The sequence below is a fragment of the Buteo buteo genome, chromosome 27, assembly GCF_964188355.1.
Source record: "Buteo buteo chromosome 27, bButBut1.hap1.1, whole genome shotgun sequence".
NCBI lineage: Eukaryota > Metazoa > Chordata > Aves > Accipitriformes > Accipitridae > Buteo > Buteo buteo.
The window spans coordinates 1,372,932-1,394,291 of record NC_134197.1 but is presented as its reverse complement, the minus strand read 5'-3'; the positions used below and the strand labels follow the sequence as shown (position 1 = coordinate 1,394,291).

At 49.7% G+C, this 21,360-nt stretch overlaps 1 protein-coding gene across 1 annotated transcript; it reads left to right on the top strand.

Moving 5' to 3' along the window:
• Positions 1 to 7,998: 7,998 nt before the first annotated feature.
• Positions 7,999 to 21,353, top strand: SLC5A11 (solute carrier family 5 member 11). Its single transcript, XM_075058944.1, has 15 exons — positions 7,999 to 8,222; positions 9,145 to 9,216; positions 9,929 to 10,033; positions 10,287 to 10,346; positions 10,861 to 10,965; positions 12,349 to 12,454; positions 13,284 to 13,364; positions 13,791 to 13,996; positions 14,826 to 14,961; positions 15,732 to 15,839; positions 16,239 to 16,389; positions 16,627 to 16,795; positions 17,568 to 17,783; positions 19,010 to 19,172; positions 20,275 to 21,353. The coding sequence occupies exons 1-15, from the start codon at positions 8,091 to 8,093 to the stop codon at positions 20,493 to 20,495; spliced, it is 2,031 nt and encodes a 676-aa protein (XP_074915045.1). The 5' UTR covers positions 7,999 to 8,090; the 3' UTR covers positions 20,496 to 21,353.
• Positions 21,354 to 21,360: the final 7 nt, after the last annotated feature.

Genomic DNA, 21,360 nt, shown 5'->3' with positions numbered 1-21,360 from the left:
TGCGAGGTGCAACAATTTATTGCCAACAAAGTGCAATTTGCTCCCATTGAGTTTGGTTGTAAATACGCTGCTGTCACCTGCTACCACTAAGGAGAACCAAGGACCGAAGGGTCAGGGCAGTCTGGACACTGAAAAGGCACCACAGGTGATAGTGGATGGATGCGAGGGTGAGGCACAGGGACATGAAGGTAAACGCTGCGCTGGTCTTGACAACAGCTTTCTCGGCATCCTCCATTTCCAGCATATTACTGAGTCAAGGATTTCAGACTTGGCTAAAACTTGGCTTCAGATCTGGCTAAAACCTCACTCTCCCGTGTTTCCAGAATGCGTATAACTGGCACCAGCAGTTGCTGGAGACCTTCCCCAGAGCCAGTACCCAAGCATGGTTGTGCAAGGAGTCAGCCCTCGCAGGATATAACTTTCCCCAGGCAGGCACTGCTCATCCCTGCCAGCCTCGGGGCCGGTGTGAGAGCCCAGCCACGGACTCCCTGGGGAGGCAGAGCAGGTCAGGCGAGGAAGGGAGCATGGGGGGACAAGGACTGCCACCAGCACCTGCTCCCCCGGGACCCTGAGGAGCAACGCTGCTGAGCCCCTCTCCAATCCCTCTCGAAGCCCTTCTCCCCTTGAGCTGCACCGTGGGGCTGGAGCTCCACCTGAACAGACCCTAACAGAGAGGTTGCCAGAGGTGGCCCAGAGGCTTTAATCCCCTGCCATTGCCAGCTAGTGGCAATGGAAAGCAATATGACCTCGCAGAACCCTTCTGGCATGTCCGTGTGGTCCCACGTACAGATCCAGTCTGGTTCTACCCAGCTGTGCTGGAGAGGACGGAAAGCCCAGAGTCCTTCCCGGCCGTCAGCTTTGCTTAAAGGTTTGGCAGAGACTGGCAGGTCTTGAATTCTTCCCAAGAGTTTAACATCATCAGCAGTAGACTTATTTGAACTCACCAGGAGACATAAATCCCTGAGTGTTTTGGTGCCTCCTTGGAAAGTACCAAACCCTCGGTAGCCTAAAAATGAGTGGGAGTCCTCTGCAGCCCCGAGTACCGCTCCCGAGGCACGGCAGAGAGCAGCGAGAAACACATCCCCTGCCCTCCTCTAGTCACTCCCCAGGGCTGAAGTCCTGAGAATCCCTTTACTGTATGACCAGTCGTTCATGCTGAATATACCCAGGGAACACTAGAAGCGTGCACGTCCATCTTTCAACACCGTCTGATTGTTATTTAGATGACTTAATTCCCTCCGAAATGTCCCCTGGGACAAAAGGGCTAGCAGCATCCCACGGGCAGTGCACGTGCCTCCGGGCGACGTGGTGCCCCGAGAGCTTTACGGCAGCAAACCTACAGTGCGTTAACATTGTGAGGCATTACTCTGTGCAAAACGCATCCGTTGCCTTTCAAACCCGACGCCCCAACACCGTGCCCTGTGGAAGCACTCCAGCAAGCCGTAGCGTAGGTAACCTTCCTCCCGCCTATTGCCAGAGCAAGAGCTCTTACTGAAGCCTTTGCTCAAGTACAGAATCACCAACTGGTGCATTATTTATGGGAGACCTTATGACCATCAAATCTTTGGTTTTTCAGTATTTTTTTAAACCCTGCTGTAGAAAGTGAAGTATCTTTTCACAAGTGTTCTCAGTTTATACAGCTTTAAGTGCCAGGTAGTTTCTAGCGTTGTGTTCCCAGAGGTCTGGCCCCATCTGTTTCTGCCTCTCCTCTGCCCCGACGGTGGTGACAGGGCAATGCTCACTCAGCTCCTCTTTCCGTTTTGGATGTTGCACACTGCATTCAGTTGATTTTTTTTTTTTTTTTCTAAAAACATATTCAATATTTAAACCACTGGAGGTTCTTTTGAAACTGTCATTACAAATGTGAAAATGCTGTACATAGATTTTGCTACATGTTGTAACTTTCCAAAATAGTTAGAACTCCAATCCCTTTGGTATTTTTATGTGAATATTTTCAAAGAACCAGAACTTCTGACACATGGTTATTATTTGATAATGGGACTATGTATATTCACAATTCAGTCTCTACCCAATGCCTATGTGCTATTCCTAAAATAAAGCTACTGCCTTCTGCCTCATGACTGCATGTCCCTCTGTGTTCTGTCAAAAATTGCTTCGTACAACACCTGCAGGTGAAGGTGTGAGGAATTCTGCATCTGGCTCTTCTGTGACTACACTTCTTAATATTGGCCCCTTACACCTACAGGAGAGAGATGCAGGATTTGACCTTGTTGGGTTTGGGCTGGTACAAGGAAAATAACTGCATAACTCTGAAAAGACCTGCTTGCGTGCCAGCATGCAGGCTAGCGTGATAAATATGAGCAGCAAATTCTTAAAATAGTATGGATTTTTTCTGCAGCCTTCAGAAGAAAACATTTAGTGAGCATATAAGCCAGTGAATTGTTTCCCTCTGAAAAGGAATTCTTGGCTGAGGTTGAGTTTATGTCCCCGGAGCAATTTATCTCCCTTTACACTAACAGCAGATAGATAGGGACCGGCTTCATATCAGATTTCCTGGTTGTAGTTTAGCTTGTTTACAGCAGCCTGCTCAATCACTGGTTCCTCCCTGGAGGCCACAGCACCGGCAACTGTAAAACAGCCCTGAAGAGAGTTAATAAAAATGTTATGGGTGGAAGTCCCTCGCTGGGGATATGCATTTAAAGCGCTCAAAACCCTCCTGATGTTTCTTTAGCCCTCCTGGCCGATCAAGCCTGGCTCTTCTGCAGCCCCGGGGATCTCGAGGTGCCCAGCGCGGCCGTCAAACTTCCCACCGCACGGTCCAGCACGGCCCGGGCTGCAGTCCACAAACCGCCACAGAAATGATGACCCGGAGCCTCCTTTGCAGCGTGGTACATGTGACAGTCGGCATCATTCACCGCGCTCACTTGTTGTTTTGCTCTTTCTTGGTAACTGCAAACATTAGGTAATTTTTCCCCAGACTCGGTGTACTGGCTGGATGCTCTCCTTTTAGCCTTGTACAGCCCAGCGTCAGCTTTGATCATGGGATCATCTTCACAGGAAAGCCTGTCCTTGGAAAGGAAATAATAACTCAGGCAGCAGCCCGGGGTCAGCGTGGGGAATGCAGCCGTGGCGTGGCTCCTGCTCCGCGGGGTGCCGCTTCCATCCTCTGACAGAGACAGGGAAACCGTGACCCTGAAATCCCAGGTTACATTCCAAACCTCAGATTATTTAAGGATTTTCACTCTGTCCTGTGAGAAATGAGGGGAAAAAAAACCTCGAAGAGGAAATGAGCAGCTTTAGTAAAGTCATAGTGAAGACAGGATGGCAGCTCCGGTTGGTGGACTGGCTGGGATAAAATAGCACCAGGCTGGCAACTCCAAGCCCAGGTGGAACCACGTATGAACCCTCCCTCTAAGTATCTTGATAATGGTTTGAAGGGCCACAATCTGTAATTATTTTTCAGGTGCCATCAAAGATGCCGAAGAGACAAACAGAGGTCTCAGCTTCAGATTGGAAGGGCTGGAATTCAGGAAAAAGTGGCATAGACTGGGAGGTAGCACAAGGCACCTGGATGCTGAATTTGAAGCCCCTGAGGATCCACCTTGTTCTAACACAATTTAGGAAAATCTGGGTTTTCCAAATTCTAGCAGATCAAATTAAAGCATCTCCAATCGCAAGATTCAAAGACCTTTAGTTATGTTCATCAGAATTGTGAGCTGAGTGTGAAACAATGAGATAAAATACAGATACTAGGTTTTTCCAACTTTCCTTTCTGGTTTTGTAGACCCTGGGGTGCCTTTCTTTTAATTTTTTTAACTTGTTGTCAATCTAGAAAACTCAAAAGTGAAGGTGAGAACTGGATTTCTGATTCTAGCAGCTGAGATTGTCAGAGAAGGGGTAAGTTTCACGAAACCTTCGGTAAAAGCAGTGCAGTTCATTGCGACATTACATGACGAGTGAGTGAAAGAGACAAAAGCAGCACCTGCGCTCAGAGATGCTGCTCACGCCCGGCCAGCGACGCGGGACCGGTGTTCCCCGGGGGCTGCCCTGCTTTGGCCGAGACTTTCACCCAGGTGTCGCAGAAGAGCTGAGGACTCGCCAGTAAAACGTGTCCTTAGGGGATCACAGACATTAAAATTTGGGTTGATAACTCCACCGTCAGGATATGGATTAGGCTTGTGTAAGGACAGTGCCCATGCTCGATCTGCCCTGCCAGCTAGCAGGTACCTGCCCAGCAAGAGACATGGGGCTTCTCGGTGGTGCTGCCCTGGGGCTCTGTGCACCCCGATTTCAGAGATGATATGGTTTAGTGGGCATGGTTAATGGTTGGACTCGATGATCTTGAAGGTCTTTTCCAACCTAAATGATTCTATGATTCTATGTACGAGCTGCCTCCTGCCACAGGAAGGTCCCTCTTCAGCATCATTCTCTGTGTGTTATTTGGCTGTAAGTGTCTTCAGGTTTTTCAGACAGGTGATGCTGAAGCCAAAACCTCCAGCCTGGTCCCCGAAGGGAACTCGATTCTGGGATTAACCTACAGACTCAGAAATGAGTTATGAACCCCAGCCCACAAATGAGTTCTGCTCTTTGTAAGGCTTAGGCATAAGCCTAGAGACAGGACTAGCTGTCAGCTCTCCCCTGTGTCACAGGCTGTCAGCTCGAGAGGACATCAGCACGGATTTGTTTTTATTGTTACTTGTCCCTTCTCTAGCTGCGCAGATTGCCTAAGAGAATGGCACTCTGTGGAGTTTGACCCATGAGCCCTGATAGTGAAAATAATACACTTCTCACCAGAGCCACGGGAGACCGAAGGAGTAACTTCGGGCAATTAGTTTAACTTTGACTATAAATATTCCTTCTCATTCCTTGTGACATCGTTAACAGCTCCGCTGGCAAATCCCGATTCTCTGGCAATATTTAAGCTGCCTGTCAGTTGGCAGAGGCTTGGTGGTGCCCGGCGCAGGGAACAGAATGAGACCCAGCTGAGCACAGTAAGTTCCCTTTCAGCTTCTACCGCGAGTCGGGGAGCTCCGGTTGGTGTGTGGGTTCGGGGCTGCTGCCGGGCTGCGCTTCAGCCCCGGCGAGTGGTGGTGTCTTTAGGAGGTGGATGGACCTGGGAATGCTTTAAAAAATCCCGTTGAGGAGGCATTTAGAGCGATACAGTCCCGACGGGTTACTCGAGACCCACGTGGGCTGCGTCTCTCCCGGCACCATTGATAAAGGGCTGGCTTCAGCGGCTTCATTTCAATGCCACGGATGTTCCTTCCTCACAATCTCTGGCGGGGAAAGCGCTGCCGCCTGTGCCAGGAACCGAGGGACACCGGGCTGTGAGCTGAATTCACAAAACGGGCAAAATTTCCACTGGGCCGTGGCAGGGTTAGGATCTGAAATCAGAGCAACCGAGTCTACTGCATCTTTCCTAATGCCCAGCCTCACCCCACGGCTCTGGGAGCCGCAAGAGGAGCTTTAACCGGGCACCTGTATTCAGTTCTGGGAATTTCCCCTGTAGTATATCCCACGTTTCCTATTTTTTACTGATGGGCACGACAAATGCCTGCAAGAGCTCTGCCCCGGATCCGCACGCATTTCAGAGGGAAAGACACAACACTCTCCTGCATGTGTGGCTGAATCCCATCTGAGACTGAGCATACGTAGCTTATAGCGCTGGCTGTGCTGCCGGTGCTAACCACCTGCTGCAGGCCCTGAGGTGGGAATTGTCTCGGGATGGAAAGAAACAGCAATATCAGAGCTGCCAAAGAGAAAGTAGGAGGTGTTAGAGCAGGGTTAGCAACTTCCCAAGGCTGGCATACCAAACCCTATTTTTCTTTTCCTAGTTAGAGGTTAAGCATGCCAGTAAAAACTCAGCAGCAGCCAAGATACATTGCCTCTTAAAGAGGTAAGATAGCACTGATCTTCTGATCATCAGCACCCTGCATCCTTGCAAGGCAGAAGCTCCCAAGGAATTCAGTGGGGTCCAGGGGCTTTATAAGGCACAGAAAAGGCTCTTCCAAGGTGCTGCAAGTCCCCGGTCCCAGCCCGGCGCTGCCACTGCTGCCGCTCCACCAGGACATGGCTCTGTACCATCCCTGCCTCTTGCGCTGGAGGCTGCCGATGTCTCGGGAGACAACCCCTCCGCTGTGGAAAGCGGGCGATGGGATGGTATCTACCACTAGAAAACTCCTCATTTATTGCCTGACCTTTTCGTAAACACACGAGCCCGGCAGCCCCGCTCCAGGCAGAGCCCGCGCCGCGGGACCGGGTGTAGCGGGGACGCAGGGCAGGGCTCGCCCTCCCGAACGCTTCCCAGCAGGAGACATCGCTGGTTGCGGCTCCGTTCCCTCTCTGCTTTGCTCACGCACCTGGGCAGGAGGTGCCCGGCGGTGCCGCCGGTGCCGGGAGAGCAGCCAGTTGCCCTTGGGGCGAGTCTTCGGGGCACAGGTGAGTTAAGGGCAGGCTCCAGCTGCGGTTCGACACCTCGACAAAGGGGGGAAGCCGGCGGAGGTTGTGAAACACGCGACCGAGGGACAGGGCGGCTGTTTCGGTCTGTGCTTTGCTGCACACCGGGCGTTCAGAGGAAGAACTTGTTCGACCGCTTGTTGTCCGACCGTCCATGCCGGGAGCCCCGGGCTGGTGCAAGCCACCCTTCGCCCCACCTTCTTCAGCTTTTTGGCAAGGGGGAGCTTATAAGTGTCACCTTACAAGTGCAAGAGAGGCCAAGGGACCTGGCCAGCTGCGTAGGCGGGAGGAGGACGAGGACCAGCAGACGCTCGGCCCAGCCGTCCCAGTGACGCCGGGACCGGACCCGGAGCTGAGCCGGCTGCAAGGTGGTGCCGAGGCCGGGGAGTGCCGGCGCTGCCCCTCATCGGAGGAACCATCTCCTTGGCTCAGCAGGGTAAGAGAAATAATCCCGAAATCTGCTCCGTGGCTCCAGCGCGGCAGTGAGGTGCCGGGTCCGGCGATCCCTGGTGACCGACAGCGGCCACCGCCGAGCCAGGGACTCCCCGGGGTGTGCTTGGCCGCACCAGGGCTGCCGCTCGCCTCCTGTCCTGCTCTCAAAGCCGAGGTGAGGGCAGGAGGAGGTAACGAGGAGGGACTGCATTAATTCAAATTACCTGACCAACCTCCTCGCACGGACTTTATCCTGCCCCTTTGCCGAAGGGCAGCAGCCTGGCACTGTGGGGCATTCCAGAGAGCTCCCGAGAGCCCTTGCAGGTGTCCCACATCTCCTCATCAGGCGCTTCTGGAGAAGAAAATGAGTTTTTATTCCTGTGGGAAACACACGAGCATCTCACCCGCAGGAAACGCCTCTGCGGGCTGGTGTGCAGGAGGGAGCCCCAGCTCCGGCACCGGCTCTTCTGCCGCTTGGTGCCGGTCCCACACCGCCGCGCTGTCTGCCGGCGGTGCTTGCTGCTCATCCCCGCTGCCCCGGCCCGCTCCAGCGAGGCAGAGGGTCCCTCCATCCCCATGCTCAGCATCACGCTGCCAGCCTCCGTTCCCAATAAGGGAGTTCTCGGAGAGGGCAGTGCCTGCTCGCTGGGACGTCTGCCTTACTCGGGAGGAGACCCAAGCGCTCTCTGCACGCAAGTTCGAGCTCTCGCTGGAGCAAAGGAGGAAAATGCCATCGCCGCTGGAGCAGTTCATGTGTCTTCCCATCCCAGCAGCTCACCACGGGCACATTTCTGGCAGCAGCTTCTCATCGAGGCCAGTCCTGCGGTGCTGCTGCACTGGGACCTGCAGGCTGTCATCACCGCCTGTGCCACGTCCCGATCCTTTCCTCTGGCTATTTCAGCTACTTACACCTTCTCTAATGCACCCATTTCTCCACCAGTTAGAGAATTATCCACTGCATAAGAAATCCAACCAACTCACAGTAGGCCTGCCTGCTGGCAGCATCTCCACGTCTCAGAAAGGGAGTCACGGATGAAGGCAAATGCCAGAGACAAGAGCCTTCTCCACAGCTCCGGCACGAGTAGCACCACAGCCAGAACCACAGAGCCAGTAACCCCTGAATTATTCAAGAAACAGTCAACACCTTCATGGTGCTGCCACATCCTCTCCTAACCATGCAACCCATTTCTTAACAGATATATGCATCAAGACAAAGAAGCACTCGGCCTGCATAAGAAACCATGGAGACCACCAGCAGCACTCCATCCTCTGTGACCCCCCCATGGGATGTGTTTCCCCAGAAGACGCTGGACTCCATAGACATTGCTGTTCTTGTGCTGTACTTCATATTTGTCCTTGTGGTTGGGCTGTGGGTAAGGAGATACTGTTAAAAACTTTCGTATGTGCCCTGTTATACTGAAAAATATGGCTGGGTTGGTCTCAAATTATTTTACTTTGGCTCGAATCAAGCTGCACTTCCCTGGATTCAACAGAACAAGCCGAAGGACAGAGTTTACAGGTCCTTTTCCTCACTTCAGCCTGGGGAAGTGTCCTCACTGCTCCAGAGGAGAGCTGTTCAGTTCTAGTGTTTGCCAAGGTTTTGAGAACCCTTGTAAGGAAGAGGTCATCTAAGTACAAAGTATTGCTAAGAATAATGTTTTGTTCATCCAGGAAGGAATTGTGGTCCTGTAAATCACCTGTGCTTGTCTGCACTGGTCTCGACAGCAGATTCCGTAAATTGAAAATACTGTTTATATAAAATTAAGGCAGAAGCACATCCTTTTGGCATGACTTTTGTAATAGCAAAAGCACACTCTGGCTGTCATAAGGCAGAGATGAATAGTTGCTCCCTTCAAACGTGGTGCATAACGCACATTGCATGAAACTATCTGAAATCTCTGAGGAACAGGAGTCAATGAGCAATACGTGCAATGCCGAGCATTTCTCTTGGCTGCACCTAATAACTAGGGACGTCCGCAGTTCTTGTTCAAAATTGCTTGCTTTCCTCACGGATCTGGAGTGATTTAGTTTGCTTATCACAGAAAATATTTAATCAGAATGCTGAGATGATAGAAAACTTTGCACGTGGCTTACAGCATTGGCCGGTTGCCTCCCTCATCTGCTGCTCTCTCGTCCCCCAGGATTTCCCAGCAGCAACTGCAGGTCCTTCAAGAAACCCTTTACTCTCATCTGATGACAGTACAGGGTTTCCCACTGGGGAAATTGCTTGGCGATGCTCTGAGCAGCAACTGAAATGATTGTTGAAACCTGTGTTCTGCTTTTCTGCTTTCCCAGTCCATGTGGAAGACGCAGCGCAGCACTGTAAAAGGCTACTTTCTAGCTGGAGGACAGATGGTTTGGTGGCCTGTAAGTATCTTTACCGTTACACTGCTTGTGCCCCGAGGCTACAGCAAGACTGAAAAGCACTTCTGTCCAAGCAGACCTTATTTCTTCAAACAGAAAGAAAACCCCAAACCAAAAGCCTTCCATGTTTTGCAAAGACGCAGTTATAATAGTGGGGTTTTCTTCCACATTCGAGACTGGAGAAGTGGCGCGGCTGCAGGGCACCTGCCAGAGCCCTGCACCCCACGAGAGCCAGCCTGCCGGCTTGCAAAGCCTGACTGGTATTGCATGCTTTGATCTGGAGATTTCCAGAATTAGCTGGGTGGTCCCATCATGGACGCAGCTTTATGTTGAGCCAGTCTGCTAGGTGAGGTATTTTTCATTTGGGCTGGTCTGGTGAGTCAGTATGTACTAATATAAGAACCTGATGATCGGACATTTCTATTTGTTACCTCCACCTTCTGCCCTGCTCCCCCGCAAAAGACTAGACACTGGTTTGGAAGCAGGATGGTCCAAAACATGCCCACAAATGAGCAACAGGCAGCGAATGATGAACGAAGCTGGAGAGAGGTGCCAGAGTCATTGAGCATGAAGGCAAAAGAAGAAGGTGGCAAAGGGTGACAAGGATTTCATGTCCTCTGTAGTCATGAGTGGGGGAACAGCATCACCGTGTTCTCACCAGGCTGAGAACAACGCCTTGTTCCAGGGCCAGATCCCATTTCCTATCTTTCTCCAGGTGGGCGCATCCCTGTTTGCCAGCAATGTTGGAAGTGGTCACTTCATTGGCCTGGCTGGGTCAGGAGCCGCCTCGGGAATTGCCGCGACAGCCTACGAGTGGAATGTGAGTGTGGCTCGGTGGCTCTGTAGCCATCTCCGTGGTGTACAGGGCAACTCCAACTCCAACGAGTCACCACACAAGGGTGTAGGTCTGGCAGCTCCAAAGGCTCAGGCTCCCGCTGCGTGAGCTAGAAATCACCACCAGCTGCTGGGGGTTTGAGGGCTCTGAGGGATAACCCAGCCCTCGTATCCCCATCGATCCACCTGGTCGCAGCCTTGACCAGCATCGCTGACCTTCCTTTCCATTTGCTTTGCAGGGGATGTTTTGTGTTTTGGTGCTGGCCTGGCTATTCCTTCCGATTTACATAGCAGCAGGAGTAAGTAGATGGGATGTTGTGTCCATCAATGATTTGCTGATATTTAAACCACCTGTTTGGCTCCTGAGCTTAACCATCTCTTGCTGCACCTGTGCTGCTTCTGGAAGGCAGGGCATGAGCCATGGTGCGCCCGGCTGCTCCGGGAGCCTGAGCTAAGGTGGAGGAGAGTGCTGCCTGGGAACAGCACTGAGGGTTTGGGTGTGGGGGCTGGAGAGCTCTGCTATCCCGGCAATGGAGTAGAGTTGCTCCATCTCCTGAGGAGATGGACGGAGGCTCTCACATCACAGTTTATAGTGAGCCTTTTGCCAGACATTACAGCAAAGTCGGTGCTTGCTAAGCTGTCGTGCTGGCCTAAGTAGACAACCAAGAACCAAATACCAGCACGGTGCAACTAGCAGGGCCCTTCTGGTCTTCTACCAATGCAAACCGACCACACCGGCTCTGTGGGTGAGCCCTCAGCAATTCATGGGTGCAACCGTGTACCACCCTCTCTGACGGTATGCCTCTCGTGTAGGTTACTACCATGCCAGAATACCTGCAGAAACGTTTTGGAGGCAAAAGAATTCAGATGTTCCTGGCGATTCTCTACTTGTTCATCTATATCTTCACCAAAATATCAGTAAGTAGAAAAAAATGGAAACAGACTGAATTCAGTTCACTTTAGAAACATGTTGATCAGCAAGGCTGAGAAATGCAACTACTGGCCCTTCCCTATGTTAGCAGAAAAGGGTGTATCATCAAAATACCTAAGGAAGATAGACTATAGTTGTTTTGAGAACCTACACAAAAAGAATAACTTTTTTTTTTCCCCATTAAGCATCTGAATGCTTGCTACAGTAGGAGGGAAAGCTAGGTGTCAATGTCCTGAGCAACAGTTTATTGCAAAGTTGAGCTGTGAGTGTGGATGCATTTGTTGTTAGATTTTGTACGTCTGGCAGCTTACCCAGTTTCTTCCCTTTGCATATTTATTGCCTGCGCAGACACCAAATGCTGTTATGTGCAGGATGAATAAGAATGGAGGAGTTGGTATGTGTTTAGGTGGAAAGAGTTTAGTGATTTATTGCACCTGTTTGATGTAGTGCCTTGAATAAATAACTGAATCAACCCTTGCGCAACACCTCACTAGCTGTTTATTAACCGTGCAGCAGTGCATTAATCTGTGAAATCAGACGAGTCCCTGCCGGTGTTTTTCCTGTATGTACAGGGCCAAAGTGGGATGCGCCGTCTGACACACGCCTGCCTGTGTCCCCTCTGAAACGGACGCTAGTCACGGGGTTCGGGTGGCACCGAGGAGTTAGGCTCAGGTTCTCTTCCAGAAAAAAAATGAGCCGTTTGATGGAAATCTCTGATAATGAGCCCTGTATTCAGGATGCTTTTATATCTGTCTGTCGTTCTGTGGTCTGCAGTTTGCCTATCCTAGTGCTCTCCTAAAATGCAGCATTTTCACGTAGCTGCAGAGCTCGTTGGTCAGGGCTGGGTCCCAGCCCCGAGGACACCCTTCCTTATTATCTTGCTGTCACCGTGTCAGCAGGGAGGAATTCGCATTACGGCAAACCGGTGCTGGGGCTGGCGGCAGGCCGAGGCACCCGGGGAAGGTCTGCACCGCCGGTGCTCCGGTCCCCCGGCCAGCGCAGCTCTCCACACCCAGCTCACTGGTGCTCCGGGGAAGAGATAAGCTCACCCCACCCAAATGCCTTTTTCTCAGAGAGCTGTGCGTGCTCCCCCGCTCTCGGGACAGCTCCATCACCCCCGTGACCAGTCATAATACACTGTCTAAATACCGAATTGAGCCTGGTCCTAATGCACAGTAGGCAGGAGCTGGGGCTGCAGAGGGATGTGCCACGCGGAGGAGATGCTGCGGGGAGCTGGGGAGTCACGAGCTTTACCAAACAGACTGGTCCCACTAAAGGAGACAGCCTGGTTCACGCTCCCTGGCACTACCAGCTTTGAGGAGCTCGGTAATATCGTCATTGCAACTGTGATAACTATCCTCTTTCTCTAGGTTGACATGTATGCTGGGGCCCTCTTCATTCAGCAAGCCTTACACTGGGACCTCTACATCGCTGTGGCAGGCCTGCTGGCAATCACAGCCGTTTACACTGTCGCGGGTACGTGGCTGAGTTTCAGATCATACCACAGATCCTGCTGAGTGAGCTGAGCATGTTCACGCGATGCACCGTGCATCCTCATGCTTGTGACAGGAGTCCTGCGTTTCCCATACAATCTGGTTTTGCCATGAGTGTGGACAAAGGGGGGGGAAAAGCAATTGACGACAACTGTTAAGAAAAAATTACCAGGTAAGAGTAAATGAATACAGCTTACAAAGGCCATACCAGGTATGGATGCATGTCAGTGCTGCTTTAAGGAGAAGCTATGCTTGAGGCATTTGCACAATACATTTTTCCTCTGGGCTTTTTGGAGGTATGAGTGATTTACATAACAATGAACCGTGTAATGCAGAAAGCATTGTCAATCTTGGATGCCCTTTCAGGCCTTATGAGTGGCCAAATGGAAAAAAGCCATGCATGGAGTAAGCAGCAAATCCGAAGCAAATAAAGGTTCCTCCTTTCCCAGTGCTCACCCCTAGTGATATTGCTCATACCCCCCCCCTTTTTTTTTTTCTTCTCTTATTCTTCCTTATTCAGCTTGGGCTTTGTTTTGGAGCTTTTCCATGTATTTCCCGTAGAAGTACTTATACTGGACTTTGGCTTTTTAGTGACAAAATGGTGACTCATTATGATTCAAAACATGAGAAATTTCAGCCAAAGTGTCATGCACAGCAATTGGCCAAACTGCCCCCCAACACGGTCAAAACACGCCAGCCTGCCAGGCACAGGGCTCGGCTTACGCTGCTTGTCAAAAACTTGTGCAAAGTGTGAGATGCTATGACAGAACAAACCCAGTTTCCCACAGTTTGCTGCTTCTCTGTAATTTTAGGTGGCCTGGCAGCTGTGATATACACAGACGCTCTGCAAACTCTAATCATGCTGATCGGGGCTGTGACTCTCATGGTCTTCAGTAAGTACTTCCCTGGGGTTTTATAACTAAAACTATGATAGAAGCTTTACCAAGTACTACAAACAAGCTGGATCATCACAACTGATTACTCAACTGATGTTCTGGGAACTGCTTTCTATATATTCTCCTGTTGGAATATATGCTCCTGCAAATAATCTTACAGTAGTTCTTTATGTGGTAAAAATCATGAGTACTCCCTGAAAAATCTCTGAAGAAATATGTTCTGAAGCACTATTATAGGTGAACAAGCACCTTCTCTAGCCAGCAGTTGTAGTGTTATGCTATCCCCCAGCCCAACGTTAGAGTCAATAGCTTCTGATTTTTAAAGAACACTTCTGAAGGATCACCCGCAATAAAATACAGAGACTGAAAATCAGAGCACCGACCCAGGAAGATGTGATAACTGCTTCTCATGACCTATTCTAGGCTTTGTTGAAGTTGGTGGTCTTGAAGGTTTGCAGACAAAATACTTCGATGCCATTCCCAGCACCCGTAAGGAAAACAGTAGCTGTGGCTTGCCAAGAGAAGATGCTTTTCACATTTTCCGAGACCCTGTTAACTCTGACCTTCCCTGGCCAGGAGTTTTGGTGGGAATGACCATTCCGTCCCTGTGGTACTGGTGTACAGATCAGGTGGGTTACTGTTTACTTCTTTGTCTGGTTTCAAGAACATGCTATTGCTTGTTTGAATCTGATTACAAACCTAGGGTTTACAAAGTAGCCTGGACTGGTTTACTATTTCTGATGGGAATTCAGTAAAATCTGATGGTTTCAATCGTAAAAATGCAAAACTTAAGATGCACAACTAAATTTTGGGAATAATTTCAATGTAAAAAGGGGTAGGAATGTGTTTGTGAGTTAATCCCAGTCTATAAAGATGTTTTATGTTTGTGGTTTGCTGTTTGTTTTTTAACTTAAGCCTTTCACTTCTTCTGAACCACCTGTGAATTCACTCTTTCCACTTTCCAGGGGTCTGATTACCCTCCTAAGTACATCAGAGCCAGCAAGACTGAAGCCCTAAGCAACGTCCTGATGTTCCTGCAGTACTCTTTTATTTAACTCACTTTGCTTGTTTCAGACTCTGTCCTGCTTTGACAGGAGGGCTACTGACCTGGCCCGGCTTAGCCATTGGGTCAGGGAAGTCCCAAACAAAAGAATAAGAAAAGAAAATTCTAAGCCTGAGTATGATTAGTTAAGGAACAGATTATGCAGCACGGTATACTGCAGAAGCAAGGCTCGGATTTGATGACACAGGCAGTGCCTTTCAGGTCTACATTTCTGTAAGGTACTCGGGATCTGAAACAAGAATTATAAAGCTACAGCCAAGCTCTGTGTTCACCCTTCTAAGATTTCAATAGTTTAGAGGAGGATAAAGTGTACGCATGAATGCAATCGGTATCATGTCATCTACAGCTAGCTGCTCTCTGCTGACAGCAGACCAAACACATTTCTTAATTTCTAGGTCATCGTTCAGAGGTCCCTTGCTGCTAAAAACCTCTCTCACGCCAAAGGAGGCTCCTTGATGACCTCTTACTTGAAAATTTTGCCCCTCTTTATGATGGTGATGCCGGGCATGATCAGTCGGATTCTCTTCCCGGGTAAGTGCTGAAGGAGAGATCTGTTCCCTCTATTTATCACTGCTGGTTGTGCCTGCTCTATGGAGCTGGAACAGCCTTTACCAAGTAAGTTAAAAGGTTGTAATACATCAAATGCCCAACATATGATGAAATTTTCTTCCAGTTATAAGCTGGAGAATGCACATCCTCCTACAGCAGACTCCAGACACCTGTTGCACAACACGCTGCTCCGTGTGCTAGAGCAGTTGGCTGTCATCCTTTCTCATAGCAGTTGTGCTGATCTATTCTGAGCTTGCTACCTGCAGCTGCTCCGCGTTTTGATCATACACTTAGGCCTCCTCTTGCACCCAGCGTGTTACTTCTCCTGCAATTTAAGTTTGAGGCACTGGGAGAAATCCTAACACACCACCTTGAATGCTGTGAACTGCTCGCTGGGTAGGAATGTGTGGATGTGCTTGTCTGTGAGGAGCTGTGCCAGAAGTGGGTGGGTATCCTTAGTCCTCAAGTGAGCAACATTCCTAGAGAAGAATTAGACATGCAAGGCAGGTCAGCTACCTCCTATACTGATTCTATCTTTTGCATGGAACGTAAAAAAGGGAAAACAGAGAAGCCCCATGCTGCCCTTTCTCGCTGTGTTGAGATAGTCCTCTGTCATTTGCTCAAAGCTTTCCAAGCTTTCCAGTATTTCACTTAGAAAGCAGTTTACAACATTCAGTAGACTAACCCGGTTAGATATATTGTTTTATTGTGGCTACGGAATACTGCTTCTCACTCCGCCTTGCTTATTTTAGATCTGGTGGCTTGTGCAGATGCAGAAATTTGCCGAAAAATCTGTGGCAACCCATCTGGCTGTTCGGATATTGCTTATCCTAAGCTGGTCATAGAACTTCTGCCTGTAGGTAAGGAGCTTGGTAATGGTGCTGGCACTGATGGGTATGGTATGCACCACCCAAAAGGCATCCGTGAGAGAAGTTCGGAGAGGAAAATACCCTGCAACTATAATTTCAGTGGGGTTTATGTTGGGCTTGGTGAGACAGTGGCAAGGGACAGAATGCAACAGGAGAGATAGGTGATGATCCAGTATCCAGAGGTCTAATTCAGTCAAATTTGGGTAAGAGATAAAGTGCAGATATTTAACAATGAGAATCAATTGTTAGCACCTCCCTATCACTGCCATTTTAAAACTGGGGATAAAAACATTTTTAAAAGTCTGTTCTAGTTCAAAGAAGAATTCAAGGACATCGTACAGTGGGGTTATTGGGGATTCCTCAGGGCAGCTGTACTTCTTCTGTTTCTAGGACTCAGGGGCCTGATGATGTCAGTGATGATAGCAGCTCTCATGTCCTCCCTGACTTCCATCTTTAATAGTGCCAGCACCATTTTCACCATGGACCTCTGGAAACACTTCCGTCCTCGTTGCTCTGAGTGGGAACTCATGATTGTTGGCAGGTATGGAGAATTAGGACATGCATATTATATCAGAGCCTGAGCATTAGAGAGACATCTCGGCACACCTCGCAGCCTGCTGCCCCTGTACAGATGTAGTATCTTCATATTGCACAGGTTTGGTAGAGGACTAGGGTGGAGGCCTTATGGTTACAAGAGATCTCAGTCAGAGTATTGCAAGCCGAGCAATTGGAAAAGAATGGCCTGAGCTAACAGTAATGGCATCTTTTTCTTGCACAGGGTCTTTGTGTTGCTGCTCACTGTGGTCTCCATCCTGTGGATCCCACTGGTACAGGCTGGCCAGGGAGGACAGCTCTTTATTTACATCCAGTCGATCAGCTCCTACCTGCAGCCCCCCGTGGCAATGGTGTTTATACTGGGTTGCTTCTGGAAAAGAGCAAATGAAAAGGTAACAACTCTGCTGTGCTCAGCACGGTCACTTCTGTGGCCTTGCTGTCCTCACGAGGGTCCTGCGGTTCAAACCACCGCCCCAGGCTGCAGTTCTGCTGCCTGCTGTAGTGTTTGGGAGAATGAATGCACCCAGACCTCTGCACAACCCAAGCAACCATCACCAATACAGGAGGGAGCAATGCCTGCTGTTTTTCAGAGACTCCACTGGCATTTCAGAAGGAGATGACTGCATCACTCCGTTGCAGGGTGTCCTTCACAAATCTTGAAGCCTGTTAGGGTCTTACTAGCCATCAGCTTGTTTATTACATGGCCTTGTATTATCTGCATCAGGGGGGGTACAGAAGGCATAGTGAGCCCAGAGAGCGAAGAAGCCAGGCCAAATGGCATCAGGAGTCCTAAACCTCCAGTTTCTCCACAAAGACTGGTGCTGGGCTTCGGTTATGTGGAAAGCAGTTGTCAGCCCCCTGGGGTTAAGGCAACTATTAGGATAAAAATATCACTCTTCGAAGTGTTCTAGCATGAGATGTTAACCTTCCCCTCCATACCAAAACTAATGACCCACTTCACCCCCCAGAGGAGAGGTACCAGGCTACTGTAACAGCACTGGCAGACCTAGATAGCAAGAGCAGAAAAGGGAGGAAAAGAAGCCCACCAAAAAACCAGCAAGAAGAAAGCCTGGCCAGCTTGTAGCCTGAGAATGGGGGTATAGCCCTGGATCCTGGGTGGATGCATGCTTCTCTCTCCAATAAAGAATACCCTTCCTTTCCTAGGGCGCATTCTGGGGCCTGGTGATTGGGCTGCTGCTGGGCGTCATTCGGCTGGTGCTGGACTTCATCTACCCAGAGCCCCAGTGCGGCGAGACCGACCTCCGACCAGGCGTGGTGAAGTACATGCACTATCTCTACTTCTCCATGGTCCTGGCCGTGATCTCCACGCTCACTGTGCTGGTCGTGAGCATGCTCACAGAACCTCCCTCGGAAGAAATGGTGCGTCACCCCTTCAGATTTCTTTTGTTATTTGTAAATGGTTTCCAGGATGCCCCACGCTACGTCCATGGGAATAATGTGGGGATAAAGAATCTGGAAATTGAAGTTTCCATTCATTCTTTATTTATGATCACACCTGCAATAACCTGTAACTGCAATCCCTCCTCTGCTCCAGCACCCTGCTGCCATTTAAGTTTTTGGTCCCATAAATCCAGAGTCCCACCCTGGAAACTGGTCAACAGTAGATGCTACAAAGAGCTGTTCTTAAATTCAAACATGTGTGTTTAATCCATGACAAATTAGCTTTTTCCCTCTATTTTCCAAGAAATTCCAGCTTCTGGGTCATCTTTATCAACTCTCTTACTAATTTAGTGAGGAACCATTTTTACTCGCAGAAAAAGAGAAATCAAGGGCAGAGAGCACACTTCCTCTGGAACAGGTTTGTGCCAGTTTGACTATTTTCAATAGATATATTGAGGCTACAGAAACACATTAATAGCAGAAAGGAGGGCCAGAGGGACCTTCAGAAATCATACAGCCAACGCATCCTCTTGCTTCAAGACAGGACTAACCTGACAGATTTCTGAAAGACCTGGTGAATTTGTTCTTAGAAATCCCCAGAGAGGAAGAATGCCCAGGGAGGAGTGTGATCAATTCGAGAGCCCACCTGCCCTCCCAGGAGCAGTTTCTCCTCATCTCCAACCTGAATCTTTCTAGCTTCATGTTGTGCTCATCCCTTCCTGTCCGCCCTATCGTTGATATTGAGAACATTCCTCTTTAATGAGTCTTTTACATATTCGAAGAAAATTATCATGTCTCCCACCTGTCTTCTCTTCTCTCAACAACCCCAGTTCTTTGAATCATTCCTCCCTGGCCACAATTTCCATTCTTTTTGCTCCCTTCACTGACCCGCTCTCAGTCTGCATCCAGTGACGGTCCCGTGCAGAAATGCCGCCTCCTCAGTGAGTGAAGAATGCCATCCTTCAGAGAGTGTAGCTGTAGAAACAGCTATCGTGTTCCAGACAAAACTAAACCCAACATGCTGATGGTAGCCATCGCTTCTGTAGTTACCAGCTGAGCACTTGGCTGTTCACCTGCTCCAACAGAGCAGGAGAACAGATTTCGGCCCCTCTAAGTGTTCTCTCTGCAGGCTACTCTACTGCTGAGGTAGTCCTTTAAACAGCCATGAAAGCAGTTTTCTTTAACACCACTCTTCATGCCATCAGATAAGTCGGCTTACCTGGTTCACACGTGGGGATCTACCAGTCAAGAAAGACCTAGCAGTCAGCCCTTCCCCTGATGCTGCAAAAGGAGTGTGTGAAGCTGAGCGTCCAGCTCTCCAGATTGATATAAGCATTGCTTCTGAAAATAGTTCAAATGATAATAAATGTAAGTGCTCCAACATCGTATTCAGTAATACCTACACTTAACAACCCTAGGCATTATGTAAAGGCTTTGAAGACAAGAAACGTTAAAACTACTTCCTCTGGATTTCTGTAACTTCAGGGCATGCTAAAAGCTTTTTACCTGGCAGTTTTACCTAAGCAGAAGTTTAGTTTCTTTTCCATCTCTTGATGGCATTACATATGCTTGAAATCAAGAAGGAGCTGGATGGGATACAGAAAGCCATGCCCATTATCCTGCACTAGCGACTGGTGCTGCTTGCACCTGCTGCAAGGAGAAGTGGTTGAAAAAGGGGAGGGTGGAGGAAAACCACAATTATTTTCATGAAATTCCATTTCTGTTTTTCAGTGATGTTTTCTGATCGACTCTAGCAGCAGGGAGAACCCAGAGCCCTGGGCGGAGTTCTTGACAGATCAGTGAAGGAGGATTTACATTTTTTAAAACTTGTACTTGTCGGTATTAGGTACAAACATGCATAGCAACTCATTCTGCATTTTCCAGCGATGATTATCATCACTTGTTTTTGCCAGGCTTGGGACACTGTTTATGTAACTTTGCAGCTTTTGCTGTGTATTCCTTTGATCTATAAAAAGCTGTTGAAAAGATCAGTAAGTTAATGAGTTACGGTGCAGATCTCCCAACTGCCGGGAGGTCTCACGTTTGTTGTGCACGAGCGCTGTCTTCCCGGCATTTAGTCGTGTACGCCCTAACCCAGACCAGAGCTGGGAAAATTCCATTTACACGTGTGTGGCGTGGAGTAAACCTAAATGGACTAGAGCATGCCACTTGCAAGAGGAAGCTGATGAGCACCAAGCAGCTACAGCTGAGCTTTTAGGTTTGGTCTACTGTTACCATTTCTTAAACTGTTGAGCACAGCAGAACTAGAGCTCAGAGCTCCAGGGAAGGATGCAATTGGTACTACAGCCCCAAAAGATGCTAATTGCAGGGCTTCCTACACCTCAGGATAGCTAGTGTATAGAATGCTGGTGCGTTTTTGCATCAAAACCCATTGTACAGGACCACACTGATACATTCCTGGGATGTTTGGTTGGCGAGTCTTATACCTCACTATTCACTGTCTTTTTAGGTACAACTAACACCAAAGGGAAGTCAAAGCTGATGACCACCTTTCTGTGGCTCTGTGGGATGGAGCGCAAACAGGAAAACGCCGAGAATGCGGCACCAACTAAACCCGAGCCACTTCCCATGGCTTCCCTGGAGGAGAAACCGCTGGTGAAACACGTCCTGAACATCAACTTGCTATTATGTGTATGTGCTGGGGTCTTTCTCTGGGCCTACTTCGCATAGCAGTTGGCTATTCGATTCCAGATGACATCAACTAATTTTAATTGGTGTAAATAATAATAATTAGCAGAGGGTTAATGTAATTCTTAATGCTTTCTAAATTTTATTTAAGAAGACAGACCCTCCTCCCTAATCCTGTCCTTATTTCTAATGGGGACCTGGCTGTGAAAGCTGCTGAGCGCTCGGCACCATCACCGTCAGACCCGCACTGGCAACAAGAAGATGGGTGTAAAGAGCTAAGGCAGGCAGCTAGGCAGAAGAGGTTTGTTTGGTCATTTTAAATATTTAATTACGCTCTTTGGGGTTAGAGCACTGCCTGGAATTCAGGAAATCTGGATTCCCTTCCTATTTATGCCTCTATAACCAGCTACAACCACTTGGTTCCCCTTTGGTTCAGCTCCTCTACCCTCGAGGGGCGAGTAACCCCTCCAAGTGCGCGGTGGAGGGCCGAGGTCTCTTGTCCGTGCTCCCTCGGAGCAGCGAGCCGTGCCCCGCTGGCTCAGCCGTGCCCGTTCAGCTTCCTCCGTCAGTGCGGCGGGCAGAAGTGTCTGTGCAATGAGCACCCGCGGGCCCGCTGCCACTTCTGGGCGACGTTAGCTCTCGGGGCCTGCCCGCCTCGCAACCTCCCCTTGCAGCGCTGTGATGGTGGGGCCGAGCCAGCCGACCGACGCCAGCGCCCAGCGTGGAAACTGCCCCAAAACTGTCACCGGGGGCACCCGAAGGAACCCAACCAGCCCAAACCCACCGGGTGCTGCCAGGGAAGAGGTGTCCGGCGGCACCCCCTCGCCTGCGGGGGAGGGCCGGGCACCCCGCAGCCATTCCGCCAGCACTCCCAACGCCAAGACCCTCGACCGCCTTCCATCTGGCT